The sequence below is a fragment of the Rhinolophus sinicus genome, linkage group LG17 (genome assembly GCF_036562045.2).
Source record: "Rhinolophus sinicus isolate RSC01 linkage group LG17, ASM3656204v1, whole genome shotgun sequence".
In the NCBI taxonomy this organism is placed as follows: Eukaryota; Metazoa; Chordata; class Mammalia; order Chiroptera; family Rhinolophidae; genus Rhinolophus; species Rhinolophus sinicus.
The window spans coordinates 3064704-3082577 of record NC_133766.1 but is presented as its reverse complement, the minus strand read 5'-3'; the positions used below and the strand labels follow the sequence as shown (position 1 = coordinate 3082577).

Here is a 17874-nt window from a genome sequence, read left to right as displayed (position 1 = left end):
GCACTCTGCTGTTTCACGTATTTATTCTTCACAATCCTGGGTAGATAGCTTTATCTCCATTTTATACACGAGGAAACAGAGACCCAGAAGGATACCAAAAACTTTCCTGAGTTGTAAAGTAAGAGATGTAGCTAGGATTTGAACCCTGTTCTACCTGAACCCCACATTTTTTTGCACAGGCTATAGACCCTCCTAACATGGGCCTATTTTAATCCTTAATCTGACCAAAAGGCAATTGTGTCCTGGAGGAAATCTTTGCAGGACTAGCATGACCAGTGGGCAGCTGCCTTCCTAGTGTGGGTTCAGAGGTGTCAGGAGGCACCCCTCCACCTTCAGCTCGATTTAAAACACTACCTCTAGTGCCTGCAATTGTTTGACTCGTCAACATTTTTGAAGCTCGAGAAAACCGCCCTCCCTCCCCTCCCTACCACCAAGAGATACGACACTTGATGCGTCTTCAGTTGCTGCCAGCTGAGGGTAAGGTCTCCGGGAATGAGATATAAGAGAGACTCATGAGTCACCGGGAAAACTGGGGGCAGGAATAATGAACAGCAGGTGAAGAGACACAGCTAAGGGGTGTCGGTCGAGCATAAACGCATCAGGAGCCTTCACTAGAATTAAATGACCAAGTTTTATTCAAGTGTCTTAAGATCGGGGAACCCTACCCGCTAACACCCGAAGTGTTCCGAAGAAAAGAGAAGGGTTGAGAGTTCCTGAGAAAAAGCAGTCCTGCCTTCTTAGCCTCTACGCTGGTCTGACTGAGAAGGTGACCTTGCAGATGTGAGGCTGTCTGAGCACGTGAACACTCTTTCCCAAGTCCTTCAGAGGGCTATCTATAGGATGTGTGTACATCTCTGGGGCACGGAAGCACAACTGAGAAGTTCAAAAGTTCACGTCCTCAGGCGAGTGAAGATAAAATAAATCTATTCCTCATGTTTCAGCCCATGCTGATTTAAGGAATTTTGTTAGGTTGGCTATGGTGACTCCATTTTGTTTCTTCACGCTTTCCTCACGGGGCTGAAACGAGGCAAAAGGCAAACTTTTCACACCTTACCGAGGCCTGATGCCCACGCCTAAAGTATAGAGATCCTTACAGATACGTGGTTGCGTTTTCCGAACCAAAACCCAGAACACAGGATCTGATAGAAAAATCTTTATTTGTTCAATAGATTTAATATTTAATAATCGATTACTTATTTAACAAATTTATTTGAAAAATCAAAGAAAATCATCATGTTCTTTAGTTAGAAATCACTGTCTTTTAGGAAAAGGATAAAATTGCATGAAACCAGGACTACCCCAGCCAGTTAGGAAGCATGGCTGCAGGGTTCCCTGTACACAATCTTTCACCTAGACGTTGCATTTCGTATTGTCACTGGAGAATCTGAGACATTTGTGCTATGAGTAGAGAAAAAAAAAATGCAACAATTTTCCCCCATTGGTTTGCTATGCACTTAATTTAACCCAATTCAAGGGTAATGATGGCAGGGTTAACTTGGTAACAGTCTCGTTGGAGAGAAGAAGGGAGCTAAAGGAAATACACCACCCCAGGGAGGCAGGGCATGTGGCAGGTGGAAATTTTGGTTTTAGTTTGCTGCTGTCTACCCAAGCAAACTCGTGTTATTTCTCCATGCCTCAGTTATCGAATCGGTAAAATGGGGTAAAGTAGGACAGAAGATGAAAATATTCTGGATGGTACCAGACTATGAAAATATAACGTTGAATTACACAGAATGCTATTCTTATCCCTAAATTGTTAGAGCCGAAAGGAACGGTGCTTCTTTCTCTTATTGTGACGGCTCCTATTGGCAGGAGGGAGTAGCATTTGGGCAGGGGAGTGGTGGCTTCCCCAAATGAGCCAGTGCGTAAGTTCCCATTGCAAGAGATTTTGCTAGTGAATTCCACTCCCACCTGCTTGACGTTGGGCTGGCTCTGCCGTGAGGCCCGTCACACAGTCTGATCACTTCGGCTTCCCCAGAGAATCTGAAAAGGCTTGTTCCCTCGCAGTGGCAATTTCTCGTGTCGGGGTGGTGGAGGTGGTGGTGTTGGGGGGCAAGAACCACTGCCAAGGACAGATGCTAAGGAAAGTCTCTCTCTCGGCAGATTGACGACAAACAGCTCCGGGGTTATCTGTCTGAGCTTCGTCCCGTGACGATTGTGTTTGTGAACCTCATGTTTAAGGAACAGGAGAAAGCAGAAGTCATAGGCTCGGCCATCCAGGACGCCTGCGTGTACATCAATTCTGTCCTGAGGGTCTTCAGAGGCCAAATCAATAAAGTGTTCATGTTCGACAAGGTAAGAGGTGGGGACCTAGCCGTGATCTAAGGTCAGCGCTCAGGCCCTGGGACATTGGTCAGAGGAAGGGACTAGACACTGATAACCTAGAAACCTCCGTTTTCATTTCTACTTATAACAACAGCTTATAGGGGATGTGGCACCGACTGTGGTCCAGGCATTGTTCTCAACCCTTTACACGTACTAACTCATTTCATCCTCATGATACTCCAAGAGGTAGGTGCCCTCGCTATTACCCCATTTTACAGGTGAGGCTGTTGAGGTAGAGGTGAAGATACCAAGACAAGATGAGATTAAGTTTTGCTCATGGTCCTCCAGCTAGAAAGGGATGGCCTGGGATTCAGGCCCAGGTGCCTTTCCAGTCTGTGCTTTTAACCACTGCGCTTGACCAGCTCTCACTGTAGGGTCACCTCCAGCCCAGCATATAATGCATCTCCCGAGATTTTAGGTCAGGGGTTTAGGAACCTTCACACCCCAGAAGGTAGCTTCCCGTAATCCCCACCTGCTGTCATAGCTACACTTCCAGTTTCCCTCTCAGTTCCACTGGGGGTGGGAGGACTGGGACCGGGGTGGGGTGGGGGTGGCTTGGAGGCAGAAAGAAGCAGTTTTCTGTAAGAAGGTGAACTTGGTGCTATGAGAGTTCTGGGGGAGTGGCAACTGCCAGCCCGGTGTGCTCCAGCATTTCCTTCCCTGTCCATCCACGAGAATCATGAGAAAACAGCACAGAACCTGAGACACAGTCTTGCAGACATGGCTCCTTCAATTCCTAGTTGTGTGACCTTAGCAAGTCACTGAACTTCTCCAAGCCCTGGTTTGTTCGTGAATAATAATAGGGGTGTTATTTGAATGGGGAGAGTATTTGCCTCAAATGGTGGTTGAAAGTTTTAAAAAATGTGTGAAGCGCTTGTAATGCCTGGCGCGCAGACGTCCCTCAGAAAACGAGCTCTGCTGCCCTCATCGCCAGAGCAAGCCCCATGCCCACCTGGCCGAGCCACCAGGCAAAATTTCCAGGCAGAGCGGACGCACCGGGGCCCCCAGAGGGGTCGCCCTCTCGTGTCTGCACAGACCTGGAACCAGGGTTTCTCCTCGCATCACGTCAGAGCCCAGCGCCAGTTAGGATCTGACATGTCTGCACGTATAACATTGAGTTCACAAAGCCTTTTTACATATCCTCTGAGGTACATAAGCTATATAGAAAGATACAACATGTAGAAAGTATATATGTACCATAAAGGAGTTTGCAAAGTATGTGTGTTAGTTATGTGTAGCAGCCATACACAAATTATAAGCAATGTTTTGTACATGTGACATTAGTCATTTTAGTGGCCAGAACAACCTCCACAGGTCTGGGGTGTCCCCATTTGCAGGTGGCTATACTGGAGTTCGTAGAGCATAATTGACTTGTCCAGGTTTCCACGCTTGGGCAGTGGCCTGAGAACACGGATTTTTCTGACTCAAGAGCTGGCGCCTTTTCTACTGCTCTGTGCGGCTTCTGAGACCTTTACACTCAGCACCTTACAGCACAAGACCTTGGCCATGGGAGAGAAGGGACAGGAGCGAGCGTGCACACAACTCGCTCAGTGCAACCCATTGTCTCTGGACCAAAAGCAAGCCCTTCTTGGGCTCGAGCTGTCCTGCTAGTGCTACACTGCAAGTTATACCACGTTCACTAAAGATAAAATAGGCGTGAGAGGAACCGTGATGAAATCTGATTCAGAAAGCAGAACTTGCTCCGTCCCTTGCACCAGGCCTCTGGCTGGTCCCGTTTAAAGCTCCCTGTGCACCAGCGTGTGTGACGCCTGTCTCCCTCACAGGGCTGCTCCTTCCTCTGTGTGTTTGGTTTCCCCGGGGAAAAGGCACCCGATGAGGTCACTCATGCCTTGGAAAGTGCTGTGGATATATTTGACTTCTGCTCGCAGGTCCACAAAATCCAGTGAGTGTTGACCCTGATCCCATCTGCTGGTCCCTGACCCTTTTGCAGGATCTGGGGACATAGGACAAGGGTCGGGAGAGGGGTTTCTTGTCTGGACGCCCTTCTGCCAGCATTCATTCTTCACCTAACGTACAGCAGAGCGGGCTGACCCAGCCTGACTCAGTAGGCAGGGTAGAGAAAGGGCACTTCTGAAAAGCCAGCATGTGCCAGGTTTGCCAGAGAACTTCCCTGGGTTGTCTTTCCGTGCTTCTGGCTTACTTCCTGGGAGAGTTTGTACTCTCAACACCGTATTGGAGCCCTGAGTTGATTTTTAATAGCAGGGAGATAAAATGAGTCCTTGGGTTGGAAATTTATATAATGATCTGGCCTCAAGATGCTCCACTCGCAGTGCAGCTGTTAAGAAGGTCAGGTTTACCATCCCCAGAGCCCAGGGCCCTCAGGCTCCCCGGGGACCCTGACCTGCAGCTCTACTCTGGTCAGCTCTTAACAGGCCACCCCCTTGTCTGAAATATTTCCACCTCCTCAGCGCCTAGTCACCTAAGCATGCACATCTCCTTGTGTATTATTAGCAAAGTTAGATTTTGATGCCACAAACCTCATCTGCCTTACAATGACTTTGTCCTTTCTAGCAATAGCAAAAAGAGTTATCCATTTGCTCATCCATTTGGGGTGGTGAGCTGTTATTTTCCAGGAAAGTAACTCAGATGAATCCTTAAAAAATAGCAGAAAAGTGAACTGAGTTACCACTTCTAAGAACCTAGTTCCGTGTCTCAAACTGTGCCTCCTTCACACCTGCAGACCACGTACAGTTGCCCTAAACTAGGTACAAAGGGAAGAGAGTATTTATTAAAAACCCTTTCCCACCGTCCCCACCCCACTCAGCACCACATCCCCACCCTTCCCGCCTTCTCTATGATCATTATTTTTATCTCTTTCCCCACAATTCTCTTCCTTCCCCGGCGCCAGTACTGTTTCTATCGGCGTGGCCAGCGGGATTGTCTTCTGCGGGATCGTTGGACACTCTGTGCGACACGAGTACACAGGTGAGCTGAGCTACCTTAGCTCACTGGGCTTTGTGGGAGGGACGACAAAAACCAGTGAGACGTGGGCCCTGCCCTCAGCAAGTGTAGAGTCTTCCAGGTGGAGCCAAGCCGTGTAGCTTTGCCCACTGACAGCTCGATGCTTGCACAGCGTATGTTCTGGGGCGATGCATAAGAAATACGGGTGAGGGAGAGCAGTGCGGAGCTGCTGGCTTGTGAAATGAGGGGCCTTTGTGAACAATTTCCTGTTAATGTGAAACGATTACTCCTCCTCACTTCTGGAATAGGTCGGACTGCTTCGTAAAGGTGATGCCTAGTGGCATTACTGATAAACAGTGCTAATCTCAAAATAGAACAGTAAGTGGGTTTTATCTCAGGACTTCATGCTCTTACTGTTATTTCCCTCTTCAATCCTATCAGCGTTTCAGATGTTGAGAAATAATACATCTAACATACCGGAATCATCATACCTGAAATGATAGAATATTTGAGATTGTCTTCAAAGTAATACAGGGTGGAGAGTGGATGGGAGTGAGGCTAGGGCAGGATTGGCCCTGAGTTAATGATCGCTGGGTGACGGGTATAGGAAGAGTCACGATACTACATTTCATTGTAGGGTCGAGTTTCTCCGTAATAAACAGTGTTTTCAAAAAGGCATATCTTAATCAGAAATATTTAAGTTTATGTTAAAGTGTAACACTGAAAACCTAACTAGTAGTAATATTAATCGAGGGCCTCCGAACAGCCAGGCACTGTTCAGAGCGAGGTACATGTGTTAACTCATTAATCATCACAAACTACCCTCTGAGATAGGCACTGTTATCCCCATTTTACAGATTAGGAAACTGAGGCATGGAAGAGTTTAGGTAATTTGGTAGCATAGTAGTTAGAGGTAGAGCTGGGTTTCACACCTGCATAGCTTGGCTGCAGAGTCTGTGCACTACAGTGCAAAACACCTTAAAATAGCCCCTAAATCAGTCTCACACATACACCCCTTCCAGCCCCATTACTCACTCTTAAGGAATCGCCAAAAGAAGGTGATTTGTTTTGAAAATGAAATGAAATGAAAAATTTCATGAGCAAAAACATAACAGATGCAGTTTTGTGCCTCCTTTGGAGGCCCGAGCTTGTGCTTGTCTGTCTGGTAGCAGAATACCAACTGTACCTCATCTGAGCGGTTCAGCCTATGGCGATCCCACTTATAGACCCCTCCCCGTATACAAGGCCCTTCTATCTCTGAGCAGCTCGTCCCCATGGCCTCCCAGCTATAGTGGAAGCTTTGCTAACAGCGCATTGAGTCAACTGCCTGCATATTTTTAACAGCCTTTGGCTGAATATGGGTAGTGGAAGGTGAGAGCTCTGCGTCATTCATGAGGGGCGAAGGGCGTAAAGGGTGAAATGCCACTTGGGGACAGTAGTTCTCAGATGACGTTTAGCTCAATGGCTGTCTCTCCCTGCCCTCCACCTTTCTCCTTCCTGTTCACAGTCATTGGTCAAAAAGTCAACATAGCGGCCAGGATGATGATGTACTACCCGGGAATCGTGACCTGTGACTCCATCACCTACAACAGCAGCAACCTACCGGCCTACTTTTTCAAAGAGCTTCCAAAGAAAGACATGAAAGGTGTTGCCGACTCTGGCCCCGTCTACCAGTGTCTGGGCCTTAATGAGAAAGTGTGAGTGTGGAGCACGGCTTTTGCAGTATTTTCTACTAAGAAAGGGGGAGAATTGTGATAGCCAAACCGTCACCCATTTCAGATTCAAAGCCAGTTTATGAAATTGAAATCGAGTCCTTCTTCAGACCAAGGCCAGATTTCAAAATCCTTCTTCTTTCTCCATCCTGCTGACATTATAGCGTGGTGGCAGGATGCCCATTGTACCCTCAGTTCTAAGAATCTGAGGGTGATTCTTCGAAGGTTGCACAAACAGAACAGAGAACCCCCTTGAGTATCTTTTTGGAGCCGGGTGGACCCAATGACCAACCATTAAGTATTTACTGATCATACCAACTGTGTGCCAGCATTGACAGGACTAATAGAGTGTGAGATACTGCTCCTCCTCTCGGCCATTAGTGAAATACATTCATCAAAAGCCCAGCTTATATGCATGGGTGTCACTTTGGGGCTTAAAATCCTTCAGTGGCTTCCAATCATTTCATCATGATGATGTCCCAAATCCTTGCAATGACATACCAGGTAACCACCTGCCTTTCCAACCTCACCTCCTCCTGTACCCCCTCCTCTGGGGTACCTAAGTAGATTGTCATCCCCGTCATCCACCCCACCCCCCACATACTGGGAATACCATCCACAGTCAATGTTTGAAATCCAGCTCAGGGTCTGCTCCTCTATGAGCCGATCCCAGCTCGGCTCACGTAACACTACAGCTCATCATCCATTGGTGCCCTCGTCACACACATCACAACTATTGACTTGGTGTGCTTCTCACTGGCTAGCCAGTGAGCTCTCAGGATTGTGATCTAAGAATGAACAAGACATTCTGTGAGACAGCAGTTTCGCTCCTCTTCCCCAGGCCCCGGCCCCTTTTTCTCTCTCACAGGTAACCCTCTTAGATGATGAACCATATTAGCCCTTCCTTATCCCAGCTCAATCCTGGTCATGGCTTGGCCACATAATAAGCACTCAATAATGATAAGTAAAGGAATGAATAGCATGGAAAGTGGAAAGGTGTTAGTCTTTATATTAGCAAGCTAGACTCTATGTCTTAAGGGTCAGACAATAGAATCAGGGCTGAAGTTGGTTCAAGGAGCCTTTATTTTTCACGTTTGTGTTCCCAGGACTCGGCACTGTACTTGGCATGCGTAGACCATCAATAAAATGCTGTTTGGATAAATGAATGAATAGTAGTAATGTTTTGTGAGCCCTTATTAAATATTAGGCACTTTATCTCAAACTATATGATTTTTTCTTAATATCAGCCGTGTCAGGTGGAAACTATTATTATCTCCACTTTATAAATTTATAAACTGACACTCAGAGATGTTAAGTGACTTATCCACGGTCATGAATGGAGTAAACAGTGGAGACAGGTTTAAATGCCACAATAATGCTACACTATCAGCAACCCCAAGACCTCAGGGGTGTATAATAAATATTCACTTGTGTCACAGATACGTGGGGTTCAATTGACCTTGGCTGGATTTGGTTGGTATTGCCTAGACTTGTTCATACAACCTGGAGTTCAACAGGTCGTTGAATGATCCAGGATGACCCCAAGTGGGATAACTGAGACAGTTTGGTTCTAGGTGTCTCATCCTCCCTCAGGCATGCTGTCCTGGCAATATCAGAAGAGCACGCCCAATGCACAAGCATTTTTCCAAGCCTCTGCAACCCTTGGGTCAGAGGTAGACTCTTGTTAGAGATGGAAAAGGAGGCTTTCTGGGAATTAAGAGCCAGTCACTTGTTCTCAGGGTTTCCCTGTTTTGACTCTAACATCTTCTCTTTTCTTCTTCTCTTCAGCATGTTTGGTATGGCATACCTCACCTCCAACAGAAAGGAGGGTTACCCTTTGCTAGGTAGGTCGTGGGCCTTGGTTTTTAAATTTCTCTATTGAACTATAACAAAACATACTGAAAAGTATACCAATGATAAATTGGTGGCCTCGTGAATGATCACAAATGAACACATGATCACCATCTACACCAAAAAATAGAAAAATAGCAGTACTGGGGGAAGCCTCACATGCTTTATCTCTCTCCCTTTGCCCAACGTTTTCTAACAGCCTAGATTTCTTAGGCTTGTTTTTAAAATTCATATACATAAAATGATGCATTGTGTAATTACATATGCCTTCTGTTAATCAACAGTGCGTTATGAAATTCATCCGTGTTGTTGTCATTAGTTTTCATTGCCATGTGGTATTCCATTTTAGAAATACACAACCGTTTATCCATTCTGTTGTCATATAACATTTGAGTTGTTTCCAGTTTGGGGTTCTTATGAATAGTGCTGCCATCTTCTTGTACAAGTCTTTTGGTGAACACATATGCATTTCTGTTGATTATATAGGTATGTAGCGGTGAAACTGTCAGGACTAAGAGTACAATTTTGGGAGATAATACCAAATAATTCTCCAAAATGGTTGCATTTATTGATATTTTGACCAACAGCGTTATGAGGGTTCCAATTGCTCCTCATCTTTACCAACCAGTTAGTTTTATGGTTCTCTATAATTTTAACAATTCTGTTGGACTTGTAGTGATAGCTCATTGAGGTTTCCATTTGTATTTCCCTGATGTGGTTGAGCTGCTTTTTCAGATGTTTTTTGACCATCAGACGTGATCTTTTATGAAGGGTCTGCACTCATCTTTTGTCTATTTTTCAACTGGTTTGTATTTTTATTATAGGTCTGTTAGAATTGTTTACATATTCTGGAAATGGGCCCATTGTCATTTGTTTTTACTCTACATAATTTTCCCATTCTGATCTTGCCTTTTTACTCTAATTAATGCTGTATTTTAGTGAACAGAATTTTTTATTTTAATGTAATCCAATTTATCAATCTTTTATTGTTAGTGCTTTTACATATTGTTTAAGAAATCTCTCTTCACCCAACAGTCACGAAGATATTTTTCTAGATTCTCTTCCAGTAATTGTGTTCTACCTTTTACATTTAGGTCTAGGATCCATCTGGCAGTGATGTTTTTGTGATTCTTGGTGACAGGGACCCTACCATAAGAAAGCTAAGTTGAGACTAGACAGGGAATTAGACATAACATGAGGTAGGGACATACCCTCTGAGGGACGAGACCACCATGATGACTGGCCTGTGGATTCTGAAGACGGCCATTTCGAGTGACACTCGTAACTTCCTTCTGTTAGATTTGAACATCCCTAAACGTATCATCATAAATTAAATCCTGACCATGACTGTGTTAGGGAAACTAAGAGGAGGCTCCGTCCCACTCTTTGGGGGAAATGTTAGGACAGAATCTTGACGTCACTGGAGCCTAAAAGAAGGCAACAGTTCCAGAATCGCAAAGGGCACTTGGGCCCCAGTTGCACCACATTCAGGTGGTTTTCAGATTCTGCAACCAAATCATTTCTTGTAAGTCCAGATCCCCAAACTCCTGGAGGCGAGAGACAAGGAGTGCCCACTCTCACCCTCCTCTCAGTCTTTACCTTCCATTCTAGGATGTGCTTCTTGGGATAATGATTGGCAGTGACTGGAAGTCCTAACCCCCTTTTTACAAGGTGGTGGACTCAACACGACTGTCCATTAGAACACACTAGTACAATATGCATACTATACTAAATCAGTCTGATCTAGTTGCTCTTTGTCCTGATTCCATAGGTCCACATATCTTTCTTTAAAGCTACAGCCCAAAACAGACTATCAGAGGCTAGGAATATGGGAAACACACTTCTTGTACAAGAGCTCTCGTAAAAGAAATTGTATATGCTGGCTAACAACACAGATGACAGCACAAGTGTAGCTTATACAAAAAGTGGTTTGGCGGGGAGGGTTCAAAACTCCATACAACAGTCCCAGATATTAGGGCCTTGTTTAGATAGAAACAAGGTACATGTATTAGGTTGGTACAAAAGTGATTACAGTTTTGGCATTTATTTTTAGCCTTGTGAACCATAATGACTTTTGCACCAACCTAATACTATAAATCATATTGACTTCACCTCATTTCAGAATCCACAGCTCAAAAGACAATCCATGAGGTCTTCCCTGTATGTGTTCTATATGAACAGAACATAGAGAGCTAGCAGATTCTGCTGGGTGGCCTTCTGGTCTTCATCTTCTGAGTTCTAATGTGAGCCTCAGGACAAAGAAGAACACATCTCACAAAGTTCAAGTTCAGATTCATTTTCAGAAAGGGACTGTTTCACCCAAAAGAAGCAATAAAGTCTGAAGAGTAGTTCTCACTAAACCATACCCAGAAGTTTACATTACCAAGTACACACTTTGTTTCTTTGTACAAAACACCTAAACTTAGAGTAACGGTCTTCACTTCCAGTAGACGTTAGATAACACCTGGATATGGGTTTACTTTGTCAGCGGAGAACAATACGGCCCTCCACAGTAACCGCTCCAGAAAAGGAAGAACAAGCCCCAGATGAATCTCCAGCTCCTTGGACAGAAATTGCCCACTCCTCTGAAACTGCAGTTCTGCCAGTTTCTTCCTATCCGTCTGGGTTTCAAAGGCTGTGGGCTGAGTTTCAGATTTTAGTCAGGGCGTCCTATTACATAATATTTAAAAACACACACACGAAACGTAACAGTGACAGAGTTGTGACCCAATGTGACTTTTATTTTCTTCTATTCCTTTTCTAAGTTTTCCATATTTTCTACAAGAGCATGTGTTACATTTATAATCAGAAAATAAAAAACAACCTACAATTTATTTTTACTAAAAATTTAGGTTGGTCTTATGATAGGAGTCATCTACCCATGATTTTAAGAAGGAAACTGAATTTTCTTATCACTGATAATGCTGCTCATAGTCCTGAGATAAGTATAATTTCTCATTTTCTTCACAGAATCAGAAATAAAATATTCTATCCATAATTATTCAACATAGGAACTCTATAACACATGTATTTCCTAATGTAATAATGTATAGATTATTTCTACTGTGTTACAGAAAAAAAAAGAAAAAGGAAAGGAAAATGAGAATTAAAGTCAGCTAGCCCTGGTTTAATTCCTGGCTATGTAATCTAAGCAAATCTTAGTTCTCCGCACTAAAATTAAATGGACATTATAATGAACACTTTCCCTCACAGCATGTGGGAATCAAATAAAACTGAAAACACAAACCACATTGGAAACTGGAAAGCTCTAAAGAAAGATTTCAAATTGTTTTGAAGTGCACGGGACCTCAAGAAAGTCCATGAGCAATGCCGTGGCAATCCCAGAGGTCTTCTTAGACGTGGTATCATGACGTGATTTTTTTTTTTTTAATATCTCCAGACAGTTTTATGTTGACTGGGTTTGCTCCTTTTTTAAAAAATAAAAATGACAGGGCGTGATGAGGAGATCAAATACTTCATGAGCACTATGAGAGAATTTTTGATAAGCAACTGCAGCCGAGTCCTCATGTACGAAGGATTGCCGGGATATGGAAAAAGCCAGATACTTATGGAAATTGAGAGACTGGCCCAAAGTAAGAACCACAGGTGAGTGTCTTACAATGACTGCTTCTTATGAACCCAGAGACTCCTGATGTCCCTAAGAGTTTCATCTATTTTAATACTTGTCCCTTTAATAGTATAATTTGCCTTATGCAAACTACCCACAACCTGTCTAGTATTACTGGGTGCCCTTGTGCTAAATAAATAACTGATGATAAACATATTGAACCAAGAAAATGAGAAGCTGGGCTGATTCCTGGAGGTTCTGGTTTAATGCCATGGGAGGCTTGGAATCGATATTTTAAAGCTTCCTAAGTAACTCCAGAGTGCAGACAGGTTGAGAGCAACTGGTACAGAGGCTGAGACCACGGCTAGATTGGGTCTGCAGAACAAACACATATATTTATCCAGCTAGCTGTCAGAGAATCACTGGTTCAACCCCTGTAGCCTGTGTGGGGGCAGAGAATGCAGGCCTCTGGACTTCTCAGGAAGGCAAAGCTGACGTACTTACTGCATGCTGCTCGTCTGCGTTCATATCATGAAAGCCGTGAGGACTCTCTTGGGGACAACGCATCTGGCACCGTCACAACGCGATGATCAGAATGGTATTTAATAACCGTGATGGTGACTAAGGTGGTGGCTCACGTCCTTTCACCACCTAACCTGAAGGCTGCAAGGGACGGTGCTTGTTAACCTTCCGTTATTTCAATTTGTATTTCTACTTGTTTTTAATGTCAGGCCTGAGAGAGGTCAGTGTCAAAATGTCTTTAACATCACTAGGGCGGTCACTCATAACCACCAGAAGACATTCATTCATTCATTCATTCATTCATTCATTCATCCCGTCACTTAATGAGTAACTGCTGTATAGGTTCCAGGAACTGTTAAGCGCTGTCTTCGTTTGCTACAGATGCTGTCACAAAAGTACCACACACTGGGTGGCTTACTCAACAGAAATTGATCATGTTAATTGATAATTGATAACACCTGATAATGTCTCTGAGTCCTGGAGGCTAGAAGTCCAAGGTCAAGGTGTCATCAGGGTTACTTCTTCTGACAGCTGCGAGGGAAAATCTGTCCCATGCCTTTCCCCAAGCTTCCGGTGATTTGCGGGCAATTGTTGGTGTTTCTCTAGGAAAATTTAACCTTTATTATTTTCAAAAAATATATGTAAAAACTCTCTTCTGATTCTTGACTTCTTATAAACAGGACTATTGCTATCGCGTTGACTAAGGTCAGCTTCCATCAAAATTTTTATACCATCCAGATTCTCATGGCCAACGTACTAGGTCTGGATACTTGTAAACATTACAAAGAACGACAGAGCAACCTTCAAAATAAAGTCAAGACCTTGTTGGATGAAAAGTTCTACTGTCTTTTTAATGATATTTTCCATGTCCAGGTAACTACCTGATATTAGACTTCCACAAGAAATAGTGATGGGGCAGGTGTAGCAACTCCTGCCTGATGTTTTATGACTTAGCACGTGTGTGGTCTTTATTATCCTTTTCTTTTCTCAACTGGAGAATCTGGGTGGTGAGGAAACGGCTCCCAACCCTCCTTGAATGATCATCCACCTTCCTGAGACATATTGGAGGTATCCAGAAATACCACGCTCAAGAAAATCCACATGCCACCCACTGATTATTTTTCTCACCTTTCCATCATAGCTACACATTATTAGCTAATCTGGAGCATAAAGTCCTTCTGCTCCCACTGCCAGTGTAAAGGCGAGTGTCCCCTGTTCTTTTCTGTATCACAACGTTCAATGACATAGGGTATTGGAACTGGAAAGGACGCTACAGATTATCTAATACATGAGGATTTTAAGGCACAGAACAGTTAAGTGATTTTCCCCAAGTCACACAGCGAGTGTAGTTCTCTTTGCTATTTTCCCATACTAACAGTCTCATCATTCTTTACACAGTTCCCTATTTCACGAGCGGTTTCCACGATGAGCACCTTGAGGAGGCAAAAGGAATTGGAAGCATTGTTTATGAAGATCTTGAAGCAAGTAAGAACATCTGTGGGTCAAGTAATGGGGGCTAGACAACTGGGCAGCTCACCACAAAGGTAGGTGGCCCGAGGCGTTCAGACTCTGCTGGCAAGAGGCTTTTATCCTAACGCGTTTCCTTCTCCTCCATCCTTCCAAACCTTGAGCTAAGGGTCTGTTCAGAAAGTAGCTATACTGAATGGAGTCCCTTGCCATTACTCCTGGGAGTTTGACCTCTCCTTTGGTTTCTTCATCCGTATGAGATGCAGCTTATCTACGTGGTTATGTATAGATGCAGGCTCTGTAGTCAGTCTACCAGCTTGGAACCCTTTGGCCTATCACTCGCTACCTGGGTAACCTTGAGCAAGTGACTTAACCTGTCTGTGCTTTCGTGTTATCATCTATAAAACCGGGAAATAATCGTACCTAGCTCACAGGGCTGTGATGCTTAAATGACTAGATTACATATAAAACATTTAGAATAGTGCCTCTTTCATCAGAAACACACAACCGATATGAGCTCTCTCTGAGTAATCTCACGACCACCACAATGTTGTTGATGACCAAATCTGTACTCCAGTCTCTCTTACAAGCACCAGAACCGTATTTTCAAGAACCTTCTATGTATTCCACGTGGGTGCAGTAACTCCAGCTCAGTTTGGTGTCTCATTGTAAATTTTTTTTTTTCCTGCTCCGATGCCCGTTCCTCCTCGTTCTGATCCTGACATCCTGGTCCTTGATTTAGTGAGAGGCAAATTCATTCGCTCATCACTGAAAGTTACCCGTGCTCCCTTCCTCACCAGTGGGCACATCTACACATCGACTCAGTTGCCAGGTCCTCCTGTTTCTCCCTTGGGCTGTCTCTGGAATCTTCGGTGCTCTGTTCCCTGCTGTAGTTCAGGCTCTGTCTCCTTCTGGACCGTTGCTGTAATTTTCCAACCGATCCCTGCACCTCACACCTCTCCGCTCCAATTCATCCTCCCTAGAACAGTCAGCATCTGTACAAACCACACCAGCTTGCACTTTATACTCTCCCAATAATTCCTGATGCTAGTGAGATAAAAGCCAAGATTGTTTTGTTTTGTTTTAACCTGGAGAAATGCTACTTGTCTTTCAATGGCATCTCTTTGATGAGAGCTCCCCAAATCACTAGGCATAACTAATTCCTCTTCCACCATGTTTCTGTAACACTTCGAACATATTTCTGATTATATTTACCCACTGTGTTGCAATTTGCTACGACTTACCTGTGTGCCTCTCGCCCTCAGGAGATGTGAGCTTCTTTAGGCCTGGGAGCCCCTCACTCATGTTTGTATCACTGCTGACCAGCAGAGTGACTGGTACATAACAAACGGTCACAAGTTTGTGGCATTATATCAAGTTTATAATCAAACGTCCTCTTCTCCACTCAGGCAAATAAGCGAGGCAATATCAGTAGTTGTTGAATGTCAAGCTTTGGCCTGCTTACATCACAAGTATCCAGGAAGCTCCTTTAATAACATGGAGCTGTGAGTTCCACCCCTAAAGATTCGACAGAGCTAGAGTTGGGCTCAGGCGTCTGATGAGCTGGTTGCTTTTATTTTTGGTTGTGATGCACTATCTGGTTTGGAAACTGCTACTAAAGCTGTGCTTGAACTATATATAGGCTGTGACGACAATCTGGATCATTGACTCTTGGTGTGGCTTGGGCAAGTTACTTAACTTCTCTGTGCCTAAATTCTCTCAATAGAGAGATTCGATTAGTAACACCTCCTACGAGTGTTATGAGGATTAAATGAATTAATTTGTGTAAAGAGCATCACAGCTCTGGGAACACCGTGGATGCAACGTAAATGCTGGCTGTTATCCACATTCGAGAGAATCCAAGTCAATCTCCTCGTTTTAAATATGAAGAAACTGGGGCCAATAATGGAATGTTGAAGTCAGGCTTTTTGTGTTCCTGATTTACTCTCTTTAATTCACAAATAATGTACTGAACAATGCCATTAATCGAAATGTTCTCGGGGTCCAGGGAGAGCTACATTTCCCATAACACAATGGGGCTGTCAGAGGAAACTTAGGTACATGTGATAAGGCAGGTTATAACACCTGATAATAATTGTCTTATGAGGTTTGAAATTTTAAAGTAGACTTTGCTACTTTTGTTTATAAAAACATAGAGGAAAAGAACAGGCAACGCAGTCTCTTCTCAGAGGGAGCCAATAGAAGCCGAGAGCAGTTCAGAGCAGAGTGGGGCAGGTTTTTTTCTGTTTAGACACGTCACACTAACACGTAAGGACACTGTATCCCCAGCACCGAGAAGAGTACCTGACCCTAACAGAGGACCAGTAAATGCTTAATGAGTGAGTAAATAATTCAGACTAGTTAGGGGAAGGTAGTCTACACAAGAAAAGGGATGCATTCTCTGTTTAAAGTGTAACATATACCATGGTTCAAGCTGGAACAGCACACACGGCCAGCAGACAAGGGCTCGATCAGTGTCCTGCAGGCTGAGGACCCAGCACGCAGGCCCGTGTGCGCTCAGGCAGGGCGTGCTAAGTCCATGTTGGTCGAGGAAATGTCAAGTAGCTTGCCCCCCAAGACCATCATCTGTTAGTAGATTAAAATGATTTGTAGGAAACATCAGTTATTTTTATGTAACATGCTTTTGCTTGGCTACAGCCCCATCTGTCCTACAAATAGGCAATATCTTTCACAAAGATTTGACCAAGGAAGAGTCCATTCCAGCCAGCTCTGTCCCAATTGCCATCAATTCCAAGTTAGTGGAACCTAAATTACTACAAAGTTATTGGAATGGCAAGATTGAACTCAGCACCGCAGAACCAATGTATACACACATGCATCCCCGTGCACATGTATAAAACCACAGTCCTACAGCGTTTTCCTTCCTGTGTCTCTGCCTGCTCCAGACAGTGAAAGAGAAAAGGATTATTTTCATCATCGATGAGTGCCAGTTTGTGGATTCGGCCTCCTGGGCCTTCCTGGAGGAGCTCATCCGGACCGTTCCTGTCTTCATCATCATGTCGCTGTCCCCCTTCCTGGACATGCCCTGTGCCGCTGCCAACACCATCATGAAGAACCGGAACACCACCTACATCACCCTGGGCGCCGTGCAGCCAAAGGACATCCGCAACAAGGTCTGCCTGGACCTCAACATTAGCGGCATCCCCAAAGAACTGAACTCGTGAGTAACCTGCTTCTGTGCCGAGGCCTTGGCACCGGCGTTCATGGCCCAGGGCCAGACTTCACCAGGGTCCTTAAGATGCGGGCAAGTGGCCGGTCCCGCCTTCCCAAGGGGCCGTTCCCCACCCCCACGTGCGGTAGGAGGGGTGCTGCTCCCCGTTTCCTCCTTGCGACGGCCCCTGTCACGCCTCTCAGACTTGGCTTAGTGACATCACTTTTCTTTCCCTTTCCTCATGCTGGGTGTGGGTGTATTCGCATCTGTCCTCAGTCAGGATATCGTCATGGGCAAGGGACACGAAAGGCAAACAGGTAAACTAGAAAGAGCAC

The 17874-nt window shown here is 44.6% G+C and overlaps 1 protein-coding gene across 1 annotated transcript in view; it reads left to right on the top strand.

Annotated features, from left to right (window-relative positions):
* Window positions 1-17874, top strand: part of ADCY10 (adenylate cyclase 10) — a 45753-nt gene that overhangs the window by 7588 nt on the left and 20291 nt on the right. Inside the window, exons 7-15 of the mRNA XM_074322438.1 lie at window positions 2104-2295; window positions 4110-4228; window positions 5195-5271; window positions 6755-6944; window positions 8748-8803; window positions 12263-12416; window positions 13581-13773; window positions 14299-14385; window positions 17274-17548. Coding sequence (XP_074178539.1) covers window positions 2104-2295; window positions 4110-4228; window positions 5195-5271; window positions 6755-6944; window positions 8748-8803; window positions 12263-12416; window positions 13581-13773; window positions 14299-14385; window positions 17274-17548 — 1343 coding nt within the window. The remainder of the gene's footprint in view (window positions 1-2103; window positions 2296-4109; window positions 4229-5194; window positions 5272-6754; window positions 6945-8747; window positions 8804-12262; window positions 12417-13580; window positions 13774-14298; window positions 14386-17273; window positions 17549-17874) is intronic.